This window comes from Ambystoma mexicanum, chromosome 13, assembly GCF_040938575.1.
Source record: "Ambystoma mexicanum isolate Mex_15411 chromosome 13, UKY_AmexF1_1, whole genome shotgun sequence".
Lineage (NCBI taxonomy): Eukaryota > Metazoa > Chordata > Amphibia > Caudata > Ambystomatidae > Ambystoma > Ambystoma mexicanum.
The window spans coordinates 627349851-627375800 of record NC_090938.1 but is presented as its reverse complement, the minus strand read 5'-3'; the positions used below and the strand labels follow the sequence as shown (position 1 = coordinate 627375800).

Genomic DNA, 25950 nt, shown 5'->3' with positions numbered 1-25950 from the left:
AGACAGAGCCAGCCCTTCAATCAAAAATGGGGTCTGGGACCTCCCACTTGTTCTTTGCCAAATCAGGGTAACCTTTTGCTCGCACTTTGGGCTTCAACACCTCCTCTTCAGAGGGTGCAGAGGGCTTAGTTTTTTCCAGTCCCTGTCTTTTTAATTTCTTCCATTTCTCAAGCAGCTCAGATGTGGGTTTACCATCTATCTCTTCCCTTGGAATTCCTGCTTTTAGCAGGTCCACCACATTTGTTTGCGTGTGATCTCAACAGTATCAGCTTTCTCTTTAGATTTTACATTTTTACCACGCTTTTTTTCTGAATCATTGTTTGCAGCCACTAGGCGCGCTGTTTTGCGCACATCCAGCCCTTCTAATTGCCCTAACAGAAGTGCCACTACACCAATGGCTTTGCCCTGCGCTGGACCCAGCAATGAAAGCAATGCACCCTTCATGTGACTCGGTGCATTTCTTAACAAACGTGCGCGCATGCCAGCTGTAAACAACTCCATGTCAGGCCCTGCAAAATTTGCACTGTACAGTGCACACTGCAAACCCATCTCTCTAAGCTGATCTGTTGCTTCAGTTAGTGATTGCCAACAGCCCCAACTCTCTTCCATATCCATTGGACTCCCATACAGAGTCATTAGGGCAGTCTGAAGCCAATTAAACAAGGAATGAGAACCTTGCTGTCCGAGCGCACCGCACACTATCTGTCCCAACATCACATTAGTAGTGAGTGAACCCATCTTTAACAGTTCCTCTGGGGCTAAGAAGATACTATCGGCACCCGTGTCCCAGATGCGAAGGAACCATCTCAGAAGTGCTTCACCTGGCTTCTGTCTAAATAACTTAGCAATCTCTAAAAGCTCTGTCTGTGTATAATCACGGACAATCCTTGTTTTTTGAATATTTGCACCGCCAGCTTGGCCTTTTGACTTGTTAGTGATTAACGGCTGTGCTGGATAAACACATTTCTTTGGAGCACATTCCAGCTCCTCTTCATCAGACCAATTTAATTCAGCAAGTCTAATTTCAACAGACTCATTCCAGTCATATGATTGCTCAGTTTCACTATCACTGACTTCACCCGACCATAAATTTGGGTCCCAGTTATCTTTCCTAATTAGCGCGCGAATCCTTATCTTTGACGGATTGCCCCGCCGCTGTCTGCGCTTGTGCGTGGCTACACGCACAGCTAAAGAGGCACACCTGTCCTCCATCTGATCAGCCCGTTTAACGGACGATTCAAGGGTCTCTCTCATAATAATTTGTTGCTCTTGGAGCAGGGAAATCTCATCTGTTAATTTGCGAATCTGTGCATCTTTAAGCAATTCATTCTCATGCACCTTTCTGAGCACCTGCAGGAATAACCAGCCTATGTTTCCTGCTGCCTTTAGCTCCCTTCTGCATTTCTCAAGCGGTAAACTCTCCAAGTACTTACTAATTACCGCCGGGGAAACATCATTTTCAAGCATGTCCCATGCCCTCGGTGCCGAGTACCGATGCAAAATATCTGCCACACCCGACCAAGCATTTGATGCCGGCCATCCTGGAATGTGACAGAGTGCACTATCTTCCCCATTGCATTCATCTTTTGAATGTTTTTTCCAGAATGGCATTGTGCTCGTAAACCCTGCTCACAGCGCCAAATGTAGTGATAAACAGTACCCGCACCTCCCTGGGATCCAGCCCTTTGTGCAAAGTAAATCACTCCTAATTACCTTCCCACACAAATAAGGTTTAAGACGCACGATGAACTCAGTCTGGAAAAAAGCCAATCACACAGAATATGATGCTTGCATTTATTATCTACAGTGTCTAATGAAAACTAAGCAGCAATTTATAATAATGTGGAAATAGAAAGTGCAAGCTATATAATGCCAATTATCAATCACAGATGAATATGCAATTATTTGGTCTTACGCTCCTAATGAAATGTAGATGAAGGTACAATCTGATCACACCCAGGACCCTCGCCGCTACAGGTGCCCGGCACTCCTCAGAAGAGGAGGGGAGGACTGGCCAAGCCCCCACAGTCCTACACCAGAGCGGGGATGTGATGTTAGGAGTCTCGGCCCTGATAGTGCACAGCTGGTCGTCCAGGCACTGTTCTTCTTGATACGCGCGTCTTTCCAACAGCCCAGGATGAGTCCCCCCTCCCTGGTCCAAGTATAGTTCTCTTATTAGGAGCTGCACGTCAATCATCATGACGTGTCAGCTCTTCGAGAAGCTTCTAGGCTCTCCCCTCCTGGCAGTAAACATGTTTTTTGCTTGGAAAGTTACAAGACAGGAAACAGCCAGTCTTGGCTCCCAGGCTTCGGGCACTGTGTTTTGCATTCTTCCCTTATCAGTGCACCTGACTCGCAGAGCGAAGACGAGCAAAGCTGTTCCTGACTCCCAAGGGCTGCATAGAGCCTCTTGTAAATGCTAGATGTTTTATGTCTTCAGAAAAGGCCTTCGCAATTAACCCCTTGCAAGCATGCAGGCTCACCCAGTTCGAGAGTCCTGGTTGATGTCAGCATTTTCCTCCACGCTTCGAATAGGCTCTAGTACACACAAGATAGCTCAGTGGGTTAGTGCAAATGCAGGTTACTGCAAGCGCCTAGCAGCTTATCACGACAGATACCCAGGAGGGAGTTAATCAAGCGTTTGTGGATTACTATAAAGGGTTATACGGGAAGACGGGGAAAGCAGCCGTGTAATGATAGAGGAAACGCTGGAGGATATGGGGCTGCCCAAGATAAGCGAGGAGGAAAGAGAGGAATTGAACTCCCCGATTACCCTGGAAGAACTGGGGGAGGTGGTAAGGCAGTTGCCTACTAGTAAGACCCCGGGGACAGATGGGCTCCCAAGCAAATTTTATAAGGTATATATAGAAGAGGTACTCCCCCCGCTACTAGAAATGATAAATGCAGCATTCGAGATGGGCCGCTTACCGGAGTCACTGAGAGAGGCTGTCATAGTACCTCTCCCCAAACCAAATAAATCTGGGCGTAGCTGTGGCTCCTTTAGACCTGTGTCGATGCTGAACCAAGAGGGCAAGATATTGACTGCAGTCCTGGCGAATAGACTGAAGATGGTCATTAGCAAGTTAATACATCCGGATCAAACGGGCTATGTCCCCCTAGAAACATCACCAATAATCATAGGCGATTCCAGAGGATCATTGAGTTTGGCAGTGGAAGGGATGAGGAAATGGCAATTGTGTCCTTGAATGCAATCAAGGCCTTTGACTCCATCAAGTGGCCGTGGCTGCTGGCGGCCCTGAAACACTATGGGTTAGGGCCTGGCTATGTGAGGTGGGCGAAGATTTTGTATAGTGAACCGCTGGCTAGAGTTAAGACAGGATCTGTGATTTCAGAGAGGTGGCAGCTTAGCAGGGGTACTAGACAGGGATGCCCGTGCTCTCCTATGCTCTACATACTGGCCCTGGAACCTCTTGCAATCTATCTGCGGAAACAATATGACACTATAGGCATTGAGGTGAAAGGGGAGCGGCACCTGATTTCCCTATACACAGATGACATGCTACTGTACCTACGATTCCCAGAAGAAAATCTCCAGTACATCCTAGAAGTGATAGAGAGATATGTTGTGTTGTCTGGTATAGCAGTGAATCCCCAGAAGTCCAGCATGTTCCCATTGGGGGGGTACAAGGGGATGGGCGGTTCGCACGTTTCGGTACTTGGGGATTAATATATACCACACTGTGGAAGAGGAGCACAAGTGTAACACAGTAGTAGCCATTAGAAACATCAAGAAGTGCATGCGGTTATGGCCGAAGCTGCCTCTGGCGATAATGGTACGGGGAGCGATACTAAAGATGGTGGTCCTGCTGAGGCTCCTACATTACTTCGGGAATATACCGTACCTGATTCCTAGGGGGTTTTTCACTAAACTAAATAGCATGTGTAGGGACTTTCTGTGGCACGGCATGCGAAACAGAGTGGCGTTGTGGAAGCTTCATAACTTCCATGACAAAGGGGGAATTAAGCTGCCCAACTACGAGGCGTACTATGTGGCGAGCCAGTTGCAGTATGTTGCCAAATGGCTATCTGATGAAGAGACCTCCGAACACAGGTTGCTTGGGCGGGATTGTGCACCTTTTTATCTGAAAGAAGTCATGTGGGCACCCAGAGCGGAAATGGGGGGGCGCCCTAAAATGATGCTACTAGGGTGGAAGGTGTGGCGCAGGGCATGCCAAATGATGGGGGACCCGTCCCCATGCTCACTGCAGATGCCATTGGTAGTATTGACAGGGGCGGACGCTCAGCTGTGACTGATACTCCAGACCCACTGGGAACCGGCTGGGGTGGCAACGATGGGGGACATCTGGCAGGAGGGCTCTATTGTTACTTTTGAGGGGACATGGGAAGTAGCTGGGTTGCATGAAGGCCAGTACATTACGTACCACAGAATGGTACAGAGGATTAAGAGAACATGGCCTGAAACTGTGCTGGGGGAGAATTGGACACCACCATAGACGTGATATATGATATAGCTGAGGGGGGTCATGAGATTTCCAGACTGTATGAGATGTTGATGTCTAAAATGGGGACGCAGTTGAGAATGGACTGGGAAACGGAGGTTGGGGCCCAAATGGGAGATGTTATGTGGAAAAGGGCGCAGGGGTATTATAAGAAGGTATCTAGAAACGCGAGGCTCAAACAGATACAGTTGTACATAACAAACAGGGCTTTCATGACGCCTTGGAGGATATCGAGGTTTGAGAATGCAGGTCGGCTAGCATGCCCCAAATGTGACGAAGAGAACGCGGCATGGTGCATATGTTCTGGTCATGCCCGATCATAGAGAAGTTCTGGAGGGGTGTAAAGGAGAAACTAGAAGGAAGAGGGGTGAAGATGGTAGTGGACACGGTGTGGGCCTGTCTGCTGGGGGGTTCCCAAGACCACAGAAACTCAGGCACCTAAGCAAACTAAGGGATCTGACTTATGTGCTAGCAAAAAGGAGGATTGTCATGGGATGGAAGTCATGCCATGTGCCGAGGATACAGGTGTGGTGGAAGGACTTGCAAAAATGGGCAGAAGCCGAAACCACGGCATGGCAAGAAACGTGTGGCAATGGGGGGGAGGAGGAGGATGAGTCCCTGATGGCCTGGAAATCACTGATAGCCGGACTGTTTGGGTCATTGGACGACCCAACTGAGCCTGTGGAGGAGGTGACCGAACCACAGGGTGTGGAAACTGAAGGTTCAATGCAATAGACTCGCAAGGGCGGTGGGGTAGAGGGAGTAGTGGTTAGGAAGTTAAAAAAAAGTGTATTGAAACTGTTGGAACATGCACTATTTGTTTGGTTTATTGTTTGTTTGTTTGTAAACATTTAATAAAAACGTTTAAAAAAAAAAAAAAAAAAGTAAAGGCGTTTTGGTCCCATGTCGTGGCCTGAAACCAGACTGCCGAAGGCCGAGAAGGCGGTGGTCCTCAAGGAATTTTTGGACTTGCAAGTAGGCTGCTTTGTCCAGAATTTTGAGCAGGAAGGGGACAGTGGTAATAGGCCTGTAGTTACCTGGTATTGAAGGGTCAAGGGATGGCTTTTTGAGGAGTGGTCGTACCCAAGCCTCTTTGAGGTCAGAGGGGACATGGCTTGAGTGGAAGGAGGCATTGATGAACGCTGTCAGGAAGGGGCTAAGGGTTGTGCCGAAGTCCTTAATGAGTTGAGCAGGGCATGTGTCGCTCTTGCAGTTGGACGGTTTGATGGTTTTTAGGAGGGAAATGACTTCGGATTCACTCACGTCCTTGAAGTTGAATACCGGAGAGGAGTTAGTTGTAATCTCCTTGTTCTGATTACTATTTTGGGTGGCAATTAGGAGGGTTAATGCCTTTTGGTGAGCTAGGATTTGCGTTTACAAGGTATTTAGTTTGTTGAGCATGGTGGATTGGATGTCATTACACCATTTTTCATCCTTCAGGAGGGTGGGTGGCGGGGTGGACGATGTTTCTAGCTCCCTGAAGATGGCGAAGATTTCCTTGGTGCCAGATTTGTCATTGGCTATCCTGGTATTGAATGAGTTAGCTTTGGCTTGGATAATGCCTGATTTGTAGTCTTTGGAAATGGTCTTGAAAGCTAGTTTGGTTGTATCATTAGGTTTAGCTTTCCAGGCAGCAAGGGCAGCTCGTTTTTTGCACGCATTTGGAGCAGTTCCTGGGAGAACCAGGCATTGGTGTGCTTGGTTTTCTTGGCTTTCCTGAGAGTGAGAGGGGGAATAGGGGCTTGGGGATGGGCAAAGCGCTGGTGGCTGTTGACTTGGGGGCATCAGGCATAGTAACAACACAAGGTGCAGGAGGCACAGGCACAGCAATGGCCGTGAGGGCAGCAGCATCAGGCATAATACCAACACAAGGTGCATGAGGCACAGGCACAGCAATGGCCGTGAGGGCAGCAGCATCAGGCATAATACCAATATAAGGTGCATGAGGCACAGGCACAGCAATGGCCGTGAAGGCAGCAGCATCAGGCATAGAACCAACACAAGGTTCATGATGCACAGGCATAACAGTGGTATGAGGCACAGGCATACCAATGGCATGAGGCACATGCACAACAATGGCCGTGAGGACAGCAGCATCGTACCAACACAAGGTGCATGAGGCATAGGTACAATAGTGTCGATGGGGGCGTGTGGCTCTTGTTCAGCGTGTGTAAAAAATGCAGGAGGTGGCCTGTGAGTAACCTGGGTGAGGTTAAAGGCTTCTCTAGAGACGGCATCCACCGCCAGAGTTCCTGAAGAGTGGTGAAGTGGAGCTGTTAGCGTCGCAGGTGTCATAGGACAGGGGGAAAGCATGTGGGGCCTGGAGATTGGGGTCGGGGCTCCTTTGTGATATCGAGCATGGAGCGATGTCCTTGCTCCGAGGCGTAAGTTCCGTGAGTGCAGGAGCGGTATGCCGGAGGGAGGGAGGGATGAAGCAGTGCGCGCTCGTAGTCGTAGGTACCTTGCAACGGTGGGGGGTGGCTCTTGGAGGCATGTATAGGCATTGCAGCTCAAGTTAGCAGCCTTACCTTGGGCGGTGCGGCAATCCCCGCCGTCCAGCGTTCTCGAGCAGCGGAGAGCTGCAGAGAGGGGAGAAGGCCTTTTCCCTTGGCCTTCTCCCAGCGGCTTCGCCTGTCAACCTCCTCCCACTCCATTTAAAACAGGAGGGGAGGGGCTGGCAGGCTGTGTGCGCCAATGAGAGATGATCTCTAAGGTCAACATACATGTTTACCAGAATGGTACCGTCTTGATTCACAGCCCTCAGGCCAATCTTCTCTTAGATAGATGCTTCCCGCGCCTCTTCAAATTCCTTCCTACTCCTCCTGCCGCCTCTCTTCCCTCCACAGCTTCCCTGCCTCCCCCCTGATATCTCCTCCTTGGCTACCTTGCCCTCTCCTCCTTCATCTTCTGCCACCTCCCTCAGGCTTCTGCCAACCTCTGCAGAGCCTACCTCTGATTTGTACCCCTCCCCGGAAGTCTTTCAAGGACAGTAACCTTCTCCATATTAATACTCTTACTCTCGCTCAGCTGTCAAACACTCCTCTGACATCTGCCGCTTCCTGGAAGAACTTGAGCTTGATGTCCTTGCTCTCACCGAGACATGGCTCATGGCCAGCTCTGTCACAAGCTTTGACACTCTCCTCGCTGAAGCCTACAAGATCCTTTCCATGCCCAGGTCCAACTGTTCCACACAGGGTGTAGCTCTGATATTCCCGAGCGGATTCCTGCTACTGTCATTCCTACGCAGGCCTACTCCTCTGTCAAATGCCTCGTCTGCAGGCTTTCTCTCCCGCCCAGCCATTCCCTTACTTTGGTTACCATCTATCAGCAACCTGGTCAGATCTCCTCCTTTCTGAGTGAGCAGACCTCTCCTCATCCCTCCTGGCCTCAACCACTCAACTCCTCCTTCTTGGAGACTTTAGCATCCACCTGGATGCTTCATTTCCTTCCTCTGGACTCTTTTGCACCACTGTGAGTGACTCTCTCTGACTCTCCATTCTCCCCTCTGGCATGACTCACTCTGGGGGGCACACTCTGGATATTCTGATTTTTTCAGACCTTCCCCTTTCTATCCCTCTCACCACTCCTCTCTCCTGGAGTGGTCACTTTCTCATTTCCTACCAGCTCACTCTCTCTACCCCTCTGGCCAAGCCACTTCCAGCACTGCCACCCACCTTCTTGGTTATCCGACCCATGAAGTCTGTTTCCGTTGAGGCTTTCACTGCCACTTTCTCCCCCCCCACGTCCCTCTTTGGCTGGCTCACACCCTAACACAACCCTTTCCATGCTCCACTCAGGTATATCTGATAATCTTGATGTTCTTGCCCCTGTCATTAGGATCCACTTGAAGCCCATAGCCAAGTGCAACTCTTGGTACGACTCAGACCTTGTCACCCTCAAATGGGAGTGTACGGTGGCTGAGAGGAAATGGCGTGCTTCCGGTACATCCTCTGACAAACTGGCCTGCCGCCTGCTCCAAAAGAGTCTCGGTAGGATATCTCAGGGGAAACATGCTCGCCTTGGAAGCAAGATGCCACGAAGCAACACAGGTTCGATCCCCGGGTCTACGCCTAGAAACCTCTGGAAATTACGCATGTTATAAATAACCAATCCTATCATATCAAAGGCAATACTGGCTCTATGTCTGCACCAAGAAGAGAGCTCACATCGAAGCTCGCTTTTCTCTGGCATCTAACAACTCGGCCAAAATCTTTAAAATCTGCAAGGAACTGGCCAATCCTGCTGCAGTCTCTACCTCACCTGGCCCTCCCAGGCCCTCTGCCAAGCTCTGGCTCTCATTTCACCTCTAAAACTCAGGACATCTTGTCAGCTCTCTAATTCTCTCCCTCTAGTCCTGGCTCCTCCTCTGGCCTTTCTTCGGCCACTTCTCCTCCCTCCTTCTCTGCTTTTCCCCTGTTCTCCCCAGATGAGGCTTCTAGAAAGTCTGATGTATGAAAGTCTTGTCAAAACAGGTTCATCCCTGTTCCTCCAAAACCATCAAGGACCACACTGACAAGCTGGCTCCTGCTCTGGCTGACCTCTGCAACCACTCCTTCACCACTGGAGTCTTCCCTTCCCCCTGAAGCACTCCCTTGTGCACCCTCTTCTTAAGAAACCCTCTGCCGACCCGTCCTGCCTGGCTAACTATCGCCCAATCTCCATCACTCCCTTCCTTGGGAAGCTCCTGGAAAAGCTGGCCATCTTCCAGTTTAATCTTCCACTGAATCTGTTGGTTGTCTCCATGACCATCAGTCTGGCTTCAGAGGTGCCAGAAGCATGGAAACTGCTGTCTTGAACATCCGTGAAGACCTCCTCTCCAACCTTGGAGTGGCTGTTAGTACAAATTTGCCCCCTCGACCTTTAATCCTGCTGACCATTCATAGCCTCGTATTAGACCTGTTTGACCCCTTCTTCTTGTTTGCAGAGTGAGTTAGTTACAGCGTGTGCATGTCATTGGCACACATTGTTGCAGGGCCATTTTATAGTACCTGGTGCAAGGATCCATGTGTCTACTAGAAAAAGTATCTTAGCTTGTATTAGAGGCAAAACCCACATTACCTCTGATAAGATGGTACTAAGCTTCAAGTACCATCCTAAAAGAGTACACTGGCTTCCCATCCCGGGCAGGATACCTCAAAACTGCCTCCATCACATATAAAGCAACTACTGCACAAAGTCAAGCCTATCGCGCCACAAAACTCCCGGACTCAGGAGGGATGCCCTACTTAGGAGCCAGACTATCATGAGCAGTGGTGGAAGTTTTCCCAAAAAAGTAGTGGAATTGTGGTCTCAGCAGGGGGGTGGAGAGGCGGGAGCTTAGTGCAACATGTGACAAGGTGTTGCAGCCAGGGCATTGCAATAGTCTAGGTGACGAGTAACTAAGGCTCCCATTACAACATTACACTGGCACAGCGACAGGAATGGACACATCCTCTATATAGAATGGTGTTATAAAAAGTAAAACATAAAAGTAGTGTAACACAGCTCCCGAAGGTTCCCACTCACTTCGATCACTGATAGTGAGGATGGAGACTAAACTGGAATTCAAAGAGAAAAGCAGGAAGTGGGCTTCCTCTTGCTACGCCACTCCATACTGGGACGCCAGCCTGGATGCAATAAGGGCAGCTTTTTGCAGAACACACATTAATTCAAGACCCCCGTATTCAAGGAATACCTACGGGTCACTTAGGGTGTGATCTTCCAATGCAAATGCCACCCCTTTACTATACGAGTATATTAAAGCTGCTATGACCTGTAACCATGTGGCAAAGCCCCCATTCAGACCCTCCTCATTGGCTGGGAGGCTGAAGCCACGCCCCCACCGGGTACTAATCCCTGTTAACATCACGTTACGTGTGCAGCGCTCTGATGCTTCATAGCTCCTTATAAACCCACATGTTAAATGCACAATACATGCTTCTACCGAGATGCTCTGCACCAAACGGGAGCAAAGCCACGTGAACATCACAGAAAAGATCGATCAACACAAATGAGAAACAGGCGGTTTGTACGTTGCATGAAAAGAAAGTTTATTCAAGCGCATGAATACGCAGGAAGATCTGAAAAGGAAATGTGGCCCGGGCTCCATAGATCTTGAACAGTGAATATTTAACATGGTATAAATGGGCATTGCACCCAGGACCCCCTTTCCCAATGCCATCCGCTGCAATTTCTGCATGGGTGTCCCAGTGGTTGCAATCATTGCGACATACACTAGAAACCAGCAGTGTTACAGAGAAAACAACCCATGGCTGTGCCCAGAAACAGAATCCAGCTGCCGCCCAGCTGGTGACATCCTTGTGTGTGTCATTGACTCGGTGCCAGGCAGAACTTTTCTCTTCTAGATCAAAATGCAGGCCCCAAATCCCGGTGAAGCCAATGAGTGGCTGATCTCATTGTGAGTGCGGAGCCCGAGGGCTCCCAGAGAGGTGCACTGGCAAAGTGGCAAGCAGTCCTAGAAGGGGTGCGGGTACTCAGGCATGCTCATCTCTTCGGGGTGTCCTCATTTCTTTAATCCAATCTTTTGGAGGCGTATTTGACTCCATCACGATACTCTTTAACCATCGTGTATGTCTTTGTTTCTACGACGGGCGCTGAAACACAATGAATAGAAGGGGTTGATCATGTGACCTCTCGGCTGAAAAACAGACCACACAGGGGCCGATCCCCCAAGACACTCCCGGGAGTAACCCTGAGACAATCCCATTCACACAGATATTCCTGATATCACGTCCCATGAGCAAGTTAGGAGTAAGTCAGGATTACTACTGGAACCCTCCTCCGGTCGGCTCATGACATTGGTGTGGGGGCCTTCCCAGGAATGCTATCCAATCCACACTCTGAAGCCATCTATCGGCCCTTTCCCAAGCAGCGCGCAGTGAGCGCATCTGGTAATTCAGACATACAGAGCATAGCGGAACACCAGGAGAAAAGCAAGTAAACTAGGTTTGGATCTCTCAGCTGTGAAATTATTCCTGGATCTGGGATTCCATTTAATGAATCTGGATGTGCTTCTCATCTGACTTTTCATTGCACCAACACAGAATTCCAGGGAAGTTCAGTGACCCCCTGGGAAGTGCACTTACTCCATGGGAATTCTAACTCCCACCTGCACATTTGAGTTACTACCTATGTGGGCCCTTTAAAACTGTGTAAATTACCACCTGGGAATTTAGATTATAATCTGTGCAAAATCGACCAAATGCCACCTCACACCTGAAAATTACATTGAACCAATAGGGAACTGCATTTGCTCTCTGTAATTTAAATTACCTTTGGTAGTGCTGGAGCTTGAGGTTCTGTGTGAAGCAGAGCCTGCACTGCTGCTGGAGCCGTAACCCCCCGAAGAGGAGCCTCCAGCTCTTCCAGATCTAAAACCTGAGCCTCTGCCGGACCCTGATCCCGATCCTGAGCCCCTGCATCCAAAATAAAAGGAAACCATGAATATGCCTGGTAAATAAGGATTGACATCACACCAGTTCTTCTTCACACTCACAGTTCACCTTAACTCTATGATCTTGTGAATGCGTAACATGGAACTGGCCTTCATGTCTCTGGTGATCCTGCGGCAAAAGGCAGAGTTGGGATGTAATATCTCCACGACCCCAAGGTGGCTTTATTTGGTCATCAGAAACATTTTGATCAATATTCTGTTTACACATCATGAAAAGCAGCACTGGCAGATCTGAACATTTTGGCTTTTGTGCCAGCATTTTCCAGGCACTGCCTTGATGGTGTCTGGCCATAAAATGGAAACAGCTGGCAAAGGGTGCTGGTGACTGGCCAAATTATGACAGTGCCTAGAAAATGCATCCATAAGAGCTGCAAGTGTTCAGTGTGAGAAACAGGTGCAATAAGGCACATACTGCACATACATTAAGTGACTAAAGGCAAACTTGGTTTTGGCATTTTTATCACTTTGTGCAATTAGGTGTTGCTTGCGACAACCAGAAACCTAAACTTTTGCATGAGAGTACATATAGGGATTAATTCTACATGAAGAGGGACACACATCTGGTAGGTGTTTTTAGGTGAATTGCCAACCCATTAACTGCGAATGGCCAAGCTAAACACCTCTTCATGGGAAATCATTTGGTTCGGTGTATTCAAGACTTGCTGTCAAAGTTTGCACTCGAAGTGCCAGCCAGTGTTTTTATTATTTTTTTTTTTAAATCAGACTTCTGAGAGTTTATGACTTAATTGGAGTAGTAAACTCGCTACTGGTGTATTACAGATGTATGTAGCAGGTTGCCTTCAGCCACTTGATTTATGAGCATTGATATTAGATGTCCAGGTACCCGCACCTGCTACCACCAATGGCCAGTTGACACCAGTTGACACCACTGTGGTTGTGCATGGCAAGTGCCTTTCAAATGCCTACACAAAAGCCCAAACGGTTGCATTGTCAATGCTTGTTGTGCTAAGAGCTGGTTCACAGCTACAGATATGTCATTGAACTTCGTATGACTGCTTTGAAATGACAGTGATACCCTTTTGAAAGCACATAGCTAGTCACAGAGACCCCAGAGATGTGTTTGTTTGGGCAGCGAGGGGCAAGTTGTGGGTGGCAATGTCCCCAGAGACTAGCCTGACCTCAGGCTGCCAATGGGTGGGTAAAAAAGCCAAAAAGCACCAACAGGGTGTCTGTCCCTTCCTACATCCCATCTCTCTCGTGGGATGTTTACCTCCCGAGCCAAAGTATCGAATTAAAGGCAAGACTGACAGTGACACCAAATAGCCACATTGAATTGAGACTTCTCATTAGGTGACGACTGCAATTCAGGTGAATGTTGTGCACTAATAACAGGGTCGTGTTTTGTGTTGGCTCTTGTTTTGGTGAATGTCACACCCCTTACGACTAACATCGGGTGGGCAGAATGCGAGATCTTTCCATGTGATGCACCTGGGCATCTGAAGATGGCATGAGGCTTTGCTTCACGGTTGGTCACGCCGGCTCTTCCTTACCCATCCTGGCCTTCCAGCAGGTGTTGGTAGGTCGCAATCTCCTGCTCCAGCCGTGACTTGATGTCAAGGAGTTGGTTGTACTCATCGCTCTGGTGCTCACTCTGGCTCCTCAAATCGGTCAGCTGCTCTTCCACGGCGCTGATCTGGCTTTGGAGCGCGACCAATTGTTGGCAGTAGCGGCCCTCTGTCTCGGCCAATTGCTGCTCCAGGGAGCTTTTCTGTAAGATAGACACGGGATGTTATGGGTTAATGAACAGGAGAAGTATATCATCTCTCAGGAGCTGCATCGTTACGCGTAGTGTTTAGGGCAAGCGGATGTTTGTGAGTGACAAGATCACAGCCTATATTTTGCCACTAGCGGAAACTACATTTTTCTGGTATAATGTCCAAGTTTGTTGGCTTGGGTTCCTGCGTGTCATGACCCTGGTATGGTCAACAGAAAAAGCCTTTGACAGGGTGGCATGGTGGACTGTTTAGTCAGACAAAGAGCCTGGCAACATTCTCTAGCAGGAGTGTAGGCAGAGTTAGGCTCTGCACAGGACTTAGCATAGACCTGGGAGAGATTCAGTACTAAGAGGAGCAGGGGTACTGTGCAAGCTGGAGACCAAGTAGAGTCTGTCATGCTTCAGAATAGAGGGCATCAAGTGAACTGAATGTGTGCTGGCATTCAGTGTATTCATTTATTGTTTGTGCACATACATACCTCCCTGGATTACAGCCAGTGCTATGAGCTCCCTTCAGAGGAACTTTGAAGGACTGGGTCGGCCCTCTGCCAAGAGCCTTATACTATTCTCTATATATACACACACACTGATTATCTTTGAATTGGGTCCTAGTGCCAGGTGTTACTTGCAGCTGTATGCTGTAGCAAGATATGTAGAAATGAAGTTATTAGATGTGTTGTTGCACCTACTCATGATAATTCTCAAAAACTGAAATGAGATTTGTTTTGTATTTGTTATTTCACACTCCTTATTCAGATAACACAGCTGGAAGCTGGCAGAGCATCCCGGCATACCAGCACGGTTGCTGCAGCTACACTAGGCAGAGGAGGGCCACCACCAAGATGAACCATTGCATACCATTGACAGTTGGGACTGCAGCTCAATCTGAAGTGCTTGCAATGAGCGCTTCAGGTCTGAGGACTCGCTCTTGCTCGAATGCACCTGCTCCACCCCTGTAGAGATGTCCTGCTTCAGCTTCTCGCTCTGCAAGTGAAAAAAGACAGAATTGAGTTTGGGCTTGTGGTCTCCTCTGCTGAGCATTGGCGGCCATCTTGGCTAGCAATGAGGCCTTCACCTTTTGCTTGAACTCCTCTTCTGCCTCCTGTCGGTTCTTCTCTGCCAAGGCTTCGTATTCCTTCCTCATCTTGTTCATGGCGTCGAGTAGGTTAATGGCCGGAGCAGCACGCATTTGAACACTGAGTTCTCCAGCAGCGACGCTTTGATGGCCCTTCATCTCCTGAGTAAGAAAGCCAAGCAACCAGTTAACACAACCGACATTCCAAAAGAAACAAAATGCCATTCTAGCTCTACATCTATCACTGGAATTTTGTTAAACAATATTATTTGTGGTGCTAAGTAAATATTGAGATGAGTGATTAGTTGTCAAGGGAACATAAACAAATTCACTGCAGGGTAGGGAACCAAGCAAAGTTATGGAAAACAATGGCCCAGCATCACAGCAAGTGGTGTGGCTCAGCAGATATTTTGGACTACAACTCCCATCAGCCCAAGCAAGCACAGTGAATGGTTAATGATAATGGGATGCATAGTCCAGAACCTCCGTAGAGCTGTAGGGTAGATAAACCATAGTGGGTAAAGCAAGGTTGCTATTTTTTTTTTCTCAAAAAGTGATACATGCCTGGATATTGATTAGGCTACCTGCAAAGTAATCAGATCAGGTACCCAAAAGGAAATAAAGCTATTGAATTCAAAGTAAGAATGACTCTTCGCTTCCTTCAAACAGCCAATGGGAGTAAACATTGCGAAGATGGGGAACAGAAAACGTGGCCACGAAGGTGTCTCTGTTTTACGCTATTGGAGCTTAGACTGCACAGAGCGGACGCATGCATATTGCAGCCATCTTTTTACATGCACTGTGTCTGTAGTGGAAAAAGTCACAAAGAATACTGATTCTAAACAGCTAACATGCTTCTGTAACCCCGTCTCTGCACGCGAGGAATCACCACAGGTCATCGTTTGGGTATAGCCCAGGTACTGACAATACCGCCCCCTCACATAACCCAGCAAGAGATGCAGGCTCTGATGCTGTTGCCTCAAGCCCACACGTGTACTCTTCAGCTCATCACCCTATTCCACTATTATCGACTTTTCAGGGTAAAACTGATTTGTGATCAGTTTCGTAAAATGCCTCGTGATGGTTTGTCCATTTCGTGAATCGTCTCAGAAGCCTACATTCTGCGTTCTGAAATTACCAAGAAGGCCCCAGAAGGGTATGGCCATCTGCAAAATGGGCCTGTATTGATTTCTGGTCATGGTGGATAGTGACAAAGTAGCAGACGTGTATAGAATTGAGGTGCGCGGAATTGATAAGGTGGCAAACAGCATTCCAAAGCGTGTGTCCCTGATCCATATACCCTGATAGAAGAGGCAGTCTAGAAGACATCTAACCATGTCATTCATTGAGTCAAAAATATGTGCAGTGACTCGCACCGTGGACAATCTTAAGGCCACCAGGAAATGACGCACATACCTCCTCGTGGTTCTTCTTGAGGGCGGCCAGCTCCTCCCTCAGGCTCTCCGCCTGGGTCTCCAGGTCAGAATTGCACAGGGTCAGGTCGTCGTGGACTCTGCGCAGGCCGTTGATATCTGCCTCCAAGATCTGGCGTAGTTTCTGCTCGTTCTCATACCTGGGAACATGTCAAGAAAAACACTGACAGGTCAAGGCGATTATCCCACTTTCTTAGCTCCTGACTGAAACCCATCTAACTAGCGCTGAGAAGCCTATTGGGCCTAAAGTCCCCGGTGTCACAGCCATGCTTGGCGGCAAGGAGGTTTCATTCAGAAAGGAGATTTAAGGTACAGAACCTCAGATTGGCACAGAGGGTGGCAACGTGCAGGCACTTACTCTTGAACGCCACGTGCTCCTTAATTCTTGTTTGCTTGTGTTGTTCCCAAATTCAAATTGAAACTGGTCTTGCCTTGCAGGTCTCTGGAGTTTTAGGAAAAACTGCACTTTGCTGGTCAAATATAAGGGGCCACACATATAATGTGTGCGAATAACGTGTGCAAATAATGTGTGCACAGCAGGGCTACAGTCTTACAAGCTTTCAAGCTTTCACTGAACTCTTGCTCTATTTCCCCTCGTGTGACTAGGAACCGAAAGAGGCCCAGGAAATAATTGTCAAAGTGACACCATATTGTGCATTTTCAGAAAGCCCAACCCTTTTCCTATGAGAACGTTTGGAAATAAAATAGGTTACCACATAAAGGAGGCCCAGGGTGCAGAGGGCTACCAGCACATCTCCAGAGTTCCTTACAGGCCAGTCCAGCCCTGCCCAGGGTGCAGAGGGCTACCAGCACATCTCCAGAGTTCCTTATAGGCCAGTCCAGCCCTGCCCAGGGTGCAGAGGGCTACCAGCACACCTCCAGAGTTCCTTATAGGCCAGTCCAGCCCTGCCCAGGGTGCAGAGGCCTACCAGCACATCTCCAGAGTTCCTTATAGGCCAGTCCAGCCCTGCAGTCCAGCCCTGCCCAGGGTGCAGAGGGCTACCAGCACATCTCCAGAGTTCCTTATAGGCCAGTCCAGCCCTGCCCAGGGTGCAGAGGGCTACCAGCACACCTCCAGAGTTCCTTATAGGCCAGTCCAGCCCTGCCCAGGGTGCAGAGGCCTACCAGCACATCTCCAGAGTTCCTTATAGGCCAGTCCAGCCCTGCCCAGGGTGCAGAGGGCTACCAGCACATCTCCAGAGTTCCTTACAGGCCAGTCCAGCCCTGCCCAGGGTGCAGAGGGCTACCAGCACATCTCCAGAGTTCCTTATAGGCCAGTCCAGCCCTGCAGTCCAGCCCTGCCCAGGGTGCAGAGGGCTACCAGCACATCTCCAGAGTTCCTTACAGGCCAGTCCAGCCCTGCCCAGGGTGCAGAGGCCTACCAGCACACCTCCAGAGTTCCTTATAGGCCAGTCCAGCCCTGCCCAGGGTGCAGAGGGCTACCAGCACATCTCCAGAGTTCCTTACAGGCCAGTCCAGGCCTGCCCAGGGTGCAGAGGGCTACCAGCACATCTCCACCACCTCCACAACAGATATCCATTTGTGATAGTTGGCTTTTTCCTTTTCCTTTGAAGTGCTAGGACACTAAATATGCTCACCCCTTCAATGCCAAACTGCACCTATGTTTTGATGTACTGTAATGGCATATTCCAACAGGTCACGTGGGCGCTCTTTAGAAGTGGCCATGTTAGAAAGGCACCCCCAATACATTCTGCTCTGCTGATGTCACTTTGGCTTAAACTCTACTAAATGTTCCACGTATCTTTTTATTTATGCACTTTAGGCACGATAATGCACATTCATGTATCTATAGTAGCCCCACATTGAAGCATCTCGCCCATCGTGTAACTATCCTTACAGTGAGAGTCTGGCAGCTGGCACCAAAAATCCATAGCTCCCGTTCTAAGATGGCCGCCAGCGAGCCAGTGAGCACCCATATTAGACGTGGGTCTTGTGGATTGTGTGTCAGGTTGGGGCATTGCCTTATTACAGATATTTTTCCGGGGCTTTTTTAAACTGGTGGTGCATCAGGACGCGCCACGGTTGGCGTGTGGTGCTTACTCACTTGAGCTTAAAGTCATCGCATGCCAGGCTGGCATTGTCGACCATCAGAATGACGCTTGCATTCGCGATTTCAGCAGCGATAATCTGTAAACACACGTTGCAAGCAGAGTGAGTACAAGGTTTCTTGTATGAATGTTTCTGTTTCATAGAATTTCCACTGCAGATGACATGGAATGCACACCAGGGGCCGGAGTGAGGAAGCCTTGCACCAGTGCAAGTGCAAAGGTGCACAGCATTAGCAATAGGGCAACACGTTTTTAGCAACAGGGCAAACTTTGCCGTAGTGCTAATACCGTGCAACTTTGCACTTGCACCGGTGCAAAGTTTCTGTAGCCTGGCCCCAGTTTACCCCCTAATTACATGGAGCTGCATTGCCTCAATGTGCTTTTACCTTCTAAGTGTCACAACAGTCAACCAACTCTGTGTGTGCTGAGTTTGGAGGAAGTCTACAGCCTACGCTGGACCATTTCAATGAAGGATAACACAAAACAAGCATTGGAAAAGTCAACAGTTTGGGGTTTGGTGTAGGCATGGGATAGGCATTTTGGCACTGCTGCCCATGTGATGGTAACTGCTGCAAAATAATGTGAGCAGCTGGGCATCTGAAAGCTGTGCCTGGCAAATGCCTGTCTAATATCTATACACAGGGCACATCAGCTGGCTTTGCCAATGCTTATTGTGAACAGGATTTCAGTTATAGGACCTACAGAAGGCTTATAAACCAAGTAGCTGACAGAACACGTGGGTAAGAGAATATTATTACAGTAGTAGCACATTTATAATTGCAATTAGACCATTCAATCTCTGAAGGTTGCTTTGCAATAACGGTAGGGATTTAGGGCACTGCGTTTGATGTTACTGCCTGATAAATCCATCTCAGAGAGATCCTAGGAGGATGGGTATTGAATGGGGAGGGTCGGTTAGTAGGTGGGAATGGCCATAATGATTAGCCTGGCCAAGGGAAATCAATGAGTGTGTACATTATCAAACCTCCACAAGTGTGTGCTGCTCATCATATATAATATTCCTTCTAGTTGTACTATAAAGCAATGGTTTTGGATAATAGGTGGCGCTTAAGCTCTACCTAATAGCCAAAACTGACACATCCCTAGTAGGACGTCGATTTGTCAGCCTGAATGCAAAGTGCTAGGCATGTCACACATTTCTAGTGAAGGTCACAAAGTGCTAGCCAAGGTAAAAAAAAGTGCTACTCATTTCTCGTGGCACTAGTGAGCCTTTCTTGTTTGTTTGTTTATTTTATTTATGTAGCGTGCCTGACCCAGAGGTATCTGGGCGCTTTAGAATGCATTTACATGTACAGGGTAAGACAGTCTGGGAGAAGATAAAGCGCCTTCTTTCAGGAAGGCCTGTTGTTATGGAATCATTTTGAGTATCATCTGTACTTGGAGATGGGGCACCGTGTGCCGAGCACGTGGGTTGTTTCATTATATATCACCATAACAATTAAACAAACCACACATAGTCACGCACAACAGCACATGCCGACTGCCAACCGAAAATGACACCTGTGCTCAGCCATCGGTGTAAACTGATCGGAAACTGCCAAAAGCACATCACAGCTCCCTTGCTCTTTTCTCCCGCTCAGTCCTGCTAACTTACACCCCATAGCACTCTCGCTTTACAGAGCCGACAGAGCGCCAAGGGACCACACAGGTGGTGACAGTGCGCGCTACAAGAACCTTTAACATAACTTAACACATACCGTCGGCTTTAGAAGATTACCAATTAGATCTGCTCCTGTACAGATGGAAATAGTTTTAATGCGTGAGTTTGGGAGGTAAAGGCTTGTGTGAATAGGCATTTAATTAAAACCCCCTTTGGATTGTGATGGCCGTCAGAGCGAAGCAGCTGCAAGTGGTGCAGGTCTCTTTTGCCACTCATTTGACACCCCCCTACTGCATTCACCAACACATTGATTACAAGTAAGGAATTACCCTCTCAGGTTGTTTTGACAAATATCCTGGCCATCCACCCTACATTTAACAGAACCCTCTTTTCCTGAATTTTCACTTGATCACGTCCTATTTAAGTTTTGGGAGCTTGAAGCTGCTCCCTGAACAATTGCCCAGACTTAGTAGCTCAGCAGCCCGGGGCTCTATTGTGTAGTATTTCTTTTGGGAGCAGCAATGTAGCTGTTCCTGAAATTGGAGATTATGACATTTCAAAGGAAATGGCAAAACATTCTGCGAAGCAAAAGTCTGTGCTGTTAGTGCTGGCCTGGTGCCACTGAGCAGGAAATGCTTGAGTGCACGTTTTGGTTTGCATAGCACCTGGTGCCTTGGGGTCTTACTTTGAGGAGAGCAGATTATTTGTAGTATGTTTATTCTCAATCAATTGTGTTCATATTTATTTTTACTGCAAACAAATATTTGACCAGAGATGACGTGACTTTTTATAGGTTGTAGAGTGTCAGTGTTAATCAAACTCCTTTGAATGGAAAATGAGACGGTGTGAAATGAGCCACGTGACCATAGAGATATTCTTCATTAGCGCCCTCAGCAAGTGCAAGACCCAATCAGGTTGCTCCGAACCTTGGCTGTATCTACCAATGCAAGCCTGGCTTCGGAACAACCCGGGTGCTCTCTGCACCCACCCTCCACCCAGCGCTGCTCTTTTCGCTGTACTCGGTCCCTTAATTTGGGCAGCAGGTCGTTACCTACAGGGTTAACCCGCCACCTCGGGGCATATCGCCTCAGTATCACAGTTTCACCTTCATCAGGGTCTAGAAAGATATGCACCATTTGTGACCTGTTTTTTTGTTGTTGACTAGAAAGTTGTCTTTCTTATTTGTAACTAGTGCTGTGGTTCACTTTTTGGAAGATGAAGTCCTAACCTACCAAGCCAATACCTTAGGACGTTATTCCATGTTTTTAGAAGTCAAAATACTTCCACTCTTGTATTTTTGGGGCGAAACGACTTGTTTGATAAATCAGATGGCGATCAATTGCTGGTGTAAAAAAGACAGGTAGGATTCTGCTGCCGTCTGTTGATGAAGGATCAGATCAAAATGGGAGAGAAAGCAGACAGGACATGTGTAGACATCCCAATATGGCGACAGAGAGTGGCGGGAAGATCTCTGGGAAACGTCCAGGGAAAATAAGAAGGCCTCCGTTTCTTTAAGAATACCTCTGAGCCTCCACAACTGGGGCCAGATTACAGAAACGTTGCACTGGTGCAAGTGCTCATGGCCACTGTGTTGGCACATGGGTAAAGTGTGCCCTATTTCTAATACCACTGGGGCATGTTAAAAAACCATTGACAAAAAAACATGACAAGTGCATTTTGCCATGGTATACGCACCAGAGCAAAAAAATGGTCCTAGTCGAAACAGGTTAAATCTTTGCACCAGGGCAGACCTAGTGCTAACACCATGCGATTGTGCAATTACATTAGTGCAAAGGTTCTGACCCTTGGAGTCATGTTTTAAACACAGATATGTGGATGGGAGGCTGACCTACTCGATCTGACCTTTTAAGGAAGGTTTATGACTTTTTAAATTAAACCACCCAGAAATGGCTTAACTGGGGCACTGCCTCTAATCCAAGTTTGTCTCTGCATGGCCATCGCTGCACCCATGTTCTGTTTTTTCTTCCTGTAAAGTGGAAATGATATTGAAAAGGAATGGGGATCCTAATTCTAATTCCTGACACCTCGATCTCACTCCTCAATCATCAGTTCTCATGTGTCCACCTGACAAGTGAGAAGTAGTGTGGTTTTAGGACGAGGATTGGAGAATTAGGAGGGCGACTGAGGAGTGAGAAGTTGTTTTGAGCTTTCTACTGAGATCCGCTCCTCCACATCATCAAACACTAAAATGAAGATACCAGCTACAAAACGCAAGCATTTCCATTCTGCAAGAAGAGGAAGAATTGTAAACAATTAGCCCAAACACAACTCACTGCTTTCAGTGTATTTAAATGATATGGATTAAATACTGCATTCAATCGCAGGGATGCAGGACTGTGAGGTAAAGCACAACAGAGTGACTGAGGAGGAGGTGAGACGAGTTGATATGAAGATCACCTACAATGCTCATTAACTCGTCCATTTAAGGAAATCGTCACTTCTCCTCCTCCTTGCCCCCTTCTCTCTCCTCTCATCCTCATGTCTCCTCCATCCCCCTCACACCCCGTTCTTACTCCTCTGTCATCCTGTCCTTCCACCGGCCTGTATTCGTATTTCAGTACATCTCACTCCTTCACCGTGAGGTGTGAGATGTCAGGAATGGGGAAGAAGAGTGACGAGGAAGGCAGATAGCCGAAGTGTGGGATCGAGGTGTGAGGAGGAGAGACGAGGGTGTCCTAGAATAGATCCTGTGCACCTACACATCACCTGCAGTGATGTGCCATGACATTAACGCCGCATTGTTCCTGGTCGCTGAATTGAATTCGTCATTCCATTAAGTAACGCATTGTTTGCATCATCAACTTTGCTGACATCTTTGGCAATACATGTCATTTGCCTGCCCTCTTTTATCAGCCTCTCCTTATTTTCTAGGGATGAGTGTAGACACGGTTCCCTGCAAAGAAGGGAAGCACTTTAGGGTGGACAAGTGATGTGTGATCCCCGAGAGGGCAGAGTTCGGGTGCCAGGTCATGTGTATTTATAAGGCAGCAGGGTGACCAAGTGGCACCTGAGTTGATGCTGCCAATAAGGGAAGAGAGTAACATGTTTCTTAGGGCATAATTCATGGAACATTTGCACAGTGCAAAAGGACTTTGCAGCAGGCTAGAAGTTCCATGCATCAGGCGCTTAGTGCCTTGCCGGTGGTTTGCAGATGAGACTGCGGTACACATTATACTGGGAGATGTGCCAACAGGCATGAACACATCCATGACCTAGAAATACTGCTAGAGAGCCTCTGGCCTAGGAGGGTTGTACCCCGAAGTAGCGAGACACTGGTGTCTGGGAATGCATGGGTGCTTGCAGGTGTGGTTGGTGTCAACATTTTGGAGATGATTAGTGTACGGTAATGAGGGTTGCAAATCAAGAGGCTACAATCGAAAGACAGAGACCCAGGGAAGTGGAGGAAGGAAATAAAGAACAAACGAGAAGGAGGATGTTGCAGGCTTCATATGCACGCGTTGTAGGAAGGAGGACAAGGTCCCATGGTGGCAAAAAAGCACCTTCGAGAAAAAGAAGTGCACAGGGAGAGAGAGGGCAGAAGCAAAATGAAGGTCACTGAGTGGGAAAAGAAAATGCCCCCCTCCTGCTGCTCTCTCCTGCCTCGTCTTTGGAACAAGTTAACAATGCTGATCAGGCAGGATTCCTCCTTTCCACACTTAAACCTAACAGCCTACCTTTCAGAGAACATCACCCCAGTCACTGATCACTCCACTAAACCCTACTCCTGCCCTCTTGCTCCTTCCCCTGCACCCCCTGCACATTCCAGCTCCTCTGCTTCACCCACACCCTACCTGTACCCACCCTGGGTGCATCACCTGTGTATAGCACTCTGGTGTCACCCAGCTAGACTTGCTTTGTAAGTCCCATACCATCACAGCTACATGCATACCCACATTAGGGAAAAAGGTAAAGTTACAGTTAATGGCATTTGAAATATTGCTTTACCTTAGCTTGAAGATCTGCAATTTGTTGGTAATACTTGCTGTAGTCTTGAGCAGCTTCTCCAGTCGAGCCCCCGGGCTTGTGCTTGTCATACCACTCTCTGATTTTACGCTCAAGCTCACCATTGGCATCCTCCAGAGCCTTGACGTTGTCCATGTAGGTGGCCAAGCGGTCATTGAGGTTCTGCATGGTCTCTTTCTCACTGCCGGAGAGAATGCCATCGCCACCAGCCCCACCACCATGTCCACCTCCAAAACCACCACCATGGCCACCTCCAAAGCCACCACCAGAACCACCTTCAGCACCAAAACCACCACCGGCACCAACAGCAAAGCCACTGTCATGGACCCCAAAGGCACCACCCTCAAAGCCTCCCCCTTGGACCCATGCTGGCATGCCATCACCAGCAGCAGATCCACCACTAAATCTCCCAAAGGATCCTCCATTAAAGCTTCCACCAGCCTGCACTCCACCACCGTGACCGTGCCCTCCAACACCGTACCCTCCACCACCACCGTGCCCGTGGCCTCCACCACTGTGCCCTCCACCACCACCATGGCCACCTCCAAAACCACTACCATAACCACCTCCAGCAGCACCACCTGTTCCAGTCGAGCCCCCGGGGACGTACTCATACCACTTGTTCATTTTACGTTCAAGCTTACTATTGGCATCCGCCAGAGCCTTGACTTTGTCCAAGTAGGTGCCCCCTTGGACCCAAGCAGCCCCGCCATCACCACCATATCCCCCAAAGGATCCTCCATGAAAGCTTCCACCACCCTGCCCTCCACCACTGTGACCGTGCCCTCCACCACCGTACCCGCCACCACGACCGTGCCCGTGGCCTCCACCACTGTGCCCTCCACCACCCTGAACCAGCCCTCCACCAGCATACCCTCCACCACCACCACCTTGCTTAACTGCAGACCCACCGGAGGACGCTCCCTTAAAACTACGGAATGACATATTGTCTTAGCACAGTTGCACCTGATCTAGGAAGGCAGCAGAGGAGGTGACTGTGTGCCGTGGAAACGCGTCTTCCTTATATACAAATGGGACAGGGTGTGTCAACAAACTGCACGCTGTTTCTCATATCGGCACAAAGCCTTTGCCAACTTATTATCTCTTGCCTATTAGATGATCAATTATAGCAATTATTAAGCAGCCCTGTTTTTTTTTTTTCTCATATGTGCTGTTGGGCTGAGTCTGTTTGTGATGTTGGGGCGGGAGACGGGCGGGGTGCAGAATACTTTTCAGAAGATTACACTTCTCCCGTTTTGAGGGAAGAGCTTTAAACGCAATGTTAGGAATGGGGAAGAAGAGTGACGAGGAAGGCAGATAGCCGAGGTGTGGGATCGAGGTGTGAGGAGGAGAGATGAGGGTGTCCTATAACTGCTGAACCCATATGCATGCCTTAGCAATGGCCGAACCCCAAAACATCACCCATAATGATAGGCTTACAAATTGTATCAAGTGTTGGCAATAAAAAGGCAGTAGGATTTTATTGTACAGATATGGGTTATGGCTTTAACAATATCACATATCATGATGGTATCATACTTTTGGGCACCGGGTCCTGAGGTTACCCACTCTGACCCGTGCCACCTTCTTGTGTCCCACGACTTGTTGTGGGCACCATACAGTGCCTTGCACTTCTTTTTTCTTCTCCCCTTTTGTAGGGTGGGCGGGTTCTGTGGTAGAGAAGCAAGAAGATTTGGAAGACCTCCTGTTTGCTTGGGTCCCCGTTCAGGGTCCACAAACAGATTGTGTTTACTCTGAGCATGCTGCTCTCATTTATAGGACCCAGGGAGGACCTGGGTCTTTGTTGTGTATGTGGTGGGGGCTGCTGTTGTCGCAGCCCCGGCCGGATAGTCGACTGTCTGACCCCCTGGTGGGAGCAGATCTTTTGAACGTGGGCCCTGCCTGACGGTTGTTTTCCTTATGGTGCTTAGCACCTTGCTGTTTGGAGAAAGGGTGCAGTGACTGTTCGCACCTTACCCTTCCGTGGCTTTTGTGCTGCCGAGACTGCGTGTCTCCGTAGCTGGGAGGAGGAGAGGAGCAGGCACGGGGAGGTTGGGGCTGCCCCTCTCCCAGCTGCTGATGGTAACAGCAGTTACCTT

At 48.6% G+C, this 25950-nt stretch overlaps 1 protein-coding gene across 1 annotated transcript; it reads right to left on the bottom strand.

The window, feature by feature from the left end:
• Nucleotides 1-5855: 5855 nt before the first annotated feature.
• LOC138520476 (keratin, type I cytoskeletal 47 kDa-like) lies at nt 5856-24478 on the bottom strand. Its single transcript, XM_069632846.1, has 8 exons — nt 23834-24478; nt 18243-18325; nt 16161-16317; nt 14745-14906; nt 14528-14653; nt 13446-13663; nt 11754-11896; nt 5856-6154 (listed from the first exon to the last, which is right to left on the bottom strand). The coding sequence occupies exons 1-8, from the start codon at nt 24476-24478 to the stop codon at nt 5856-5858; spliced, it is 1833 nt and encodes a 610-aa protein (XP_069488947.1).
• Nucleotides 24479-25950: the final 1472 nt, after the last annotated feature.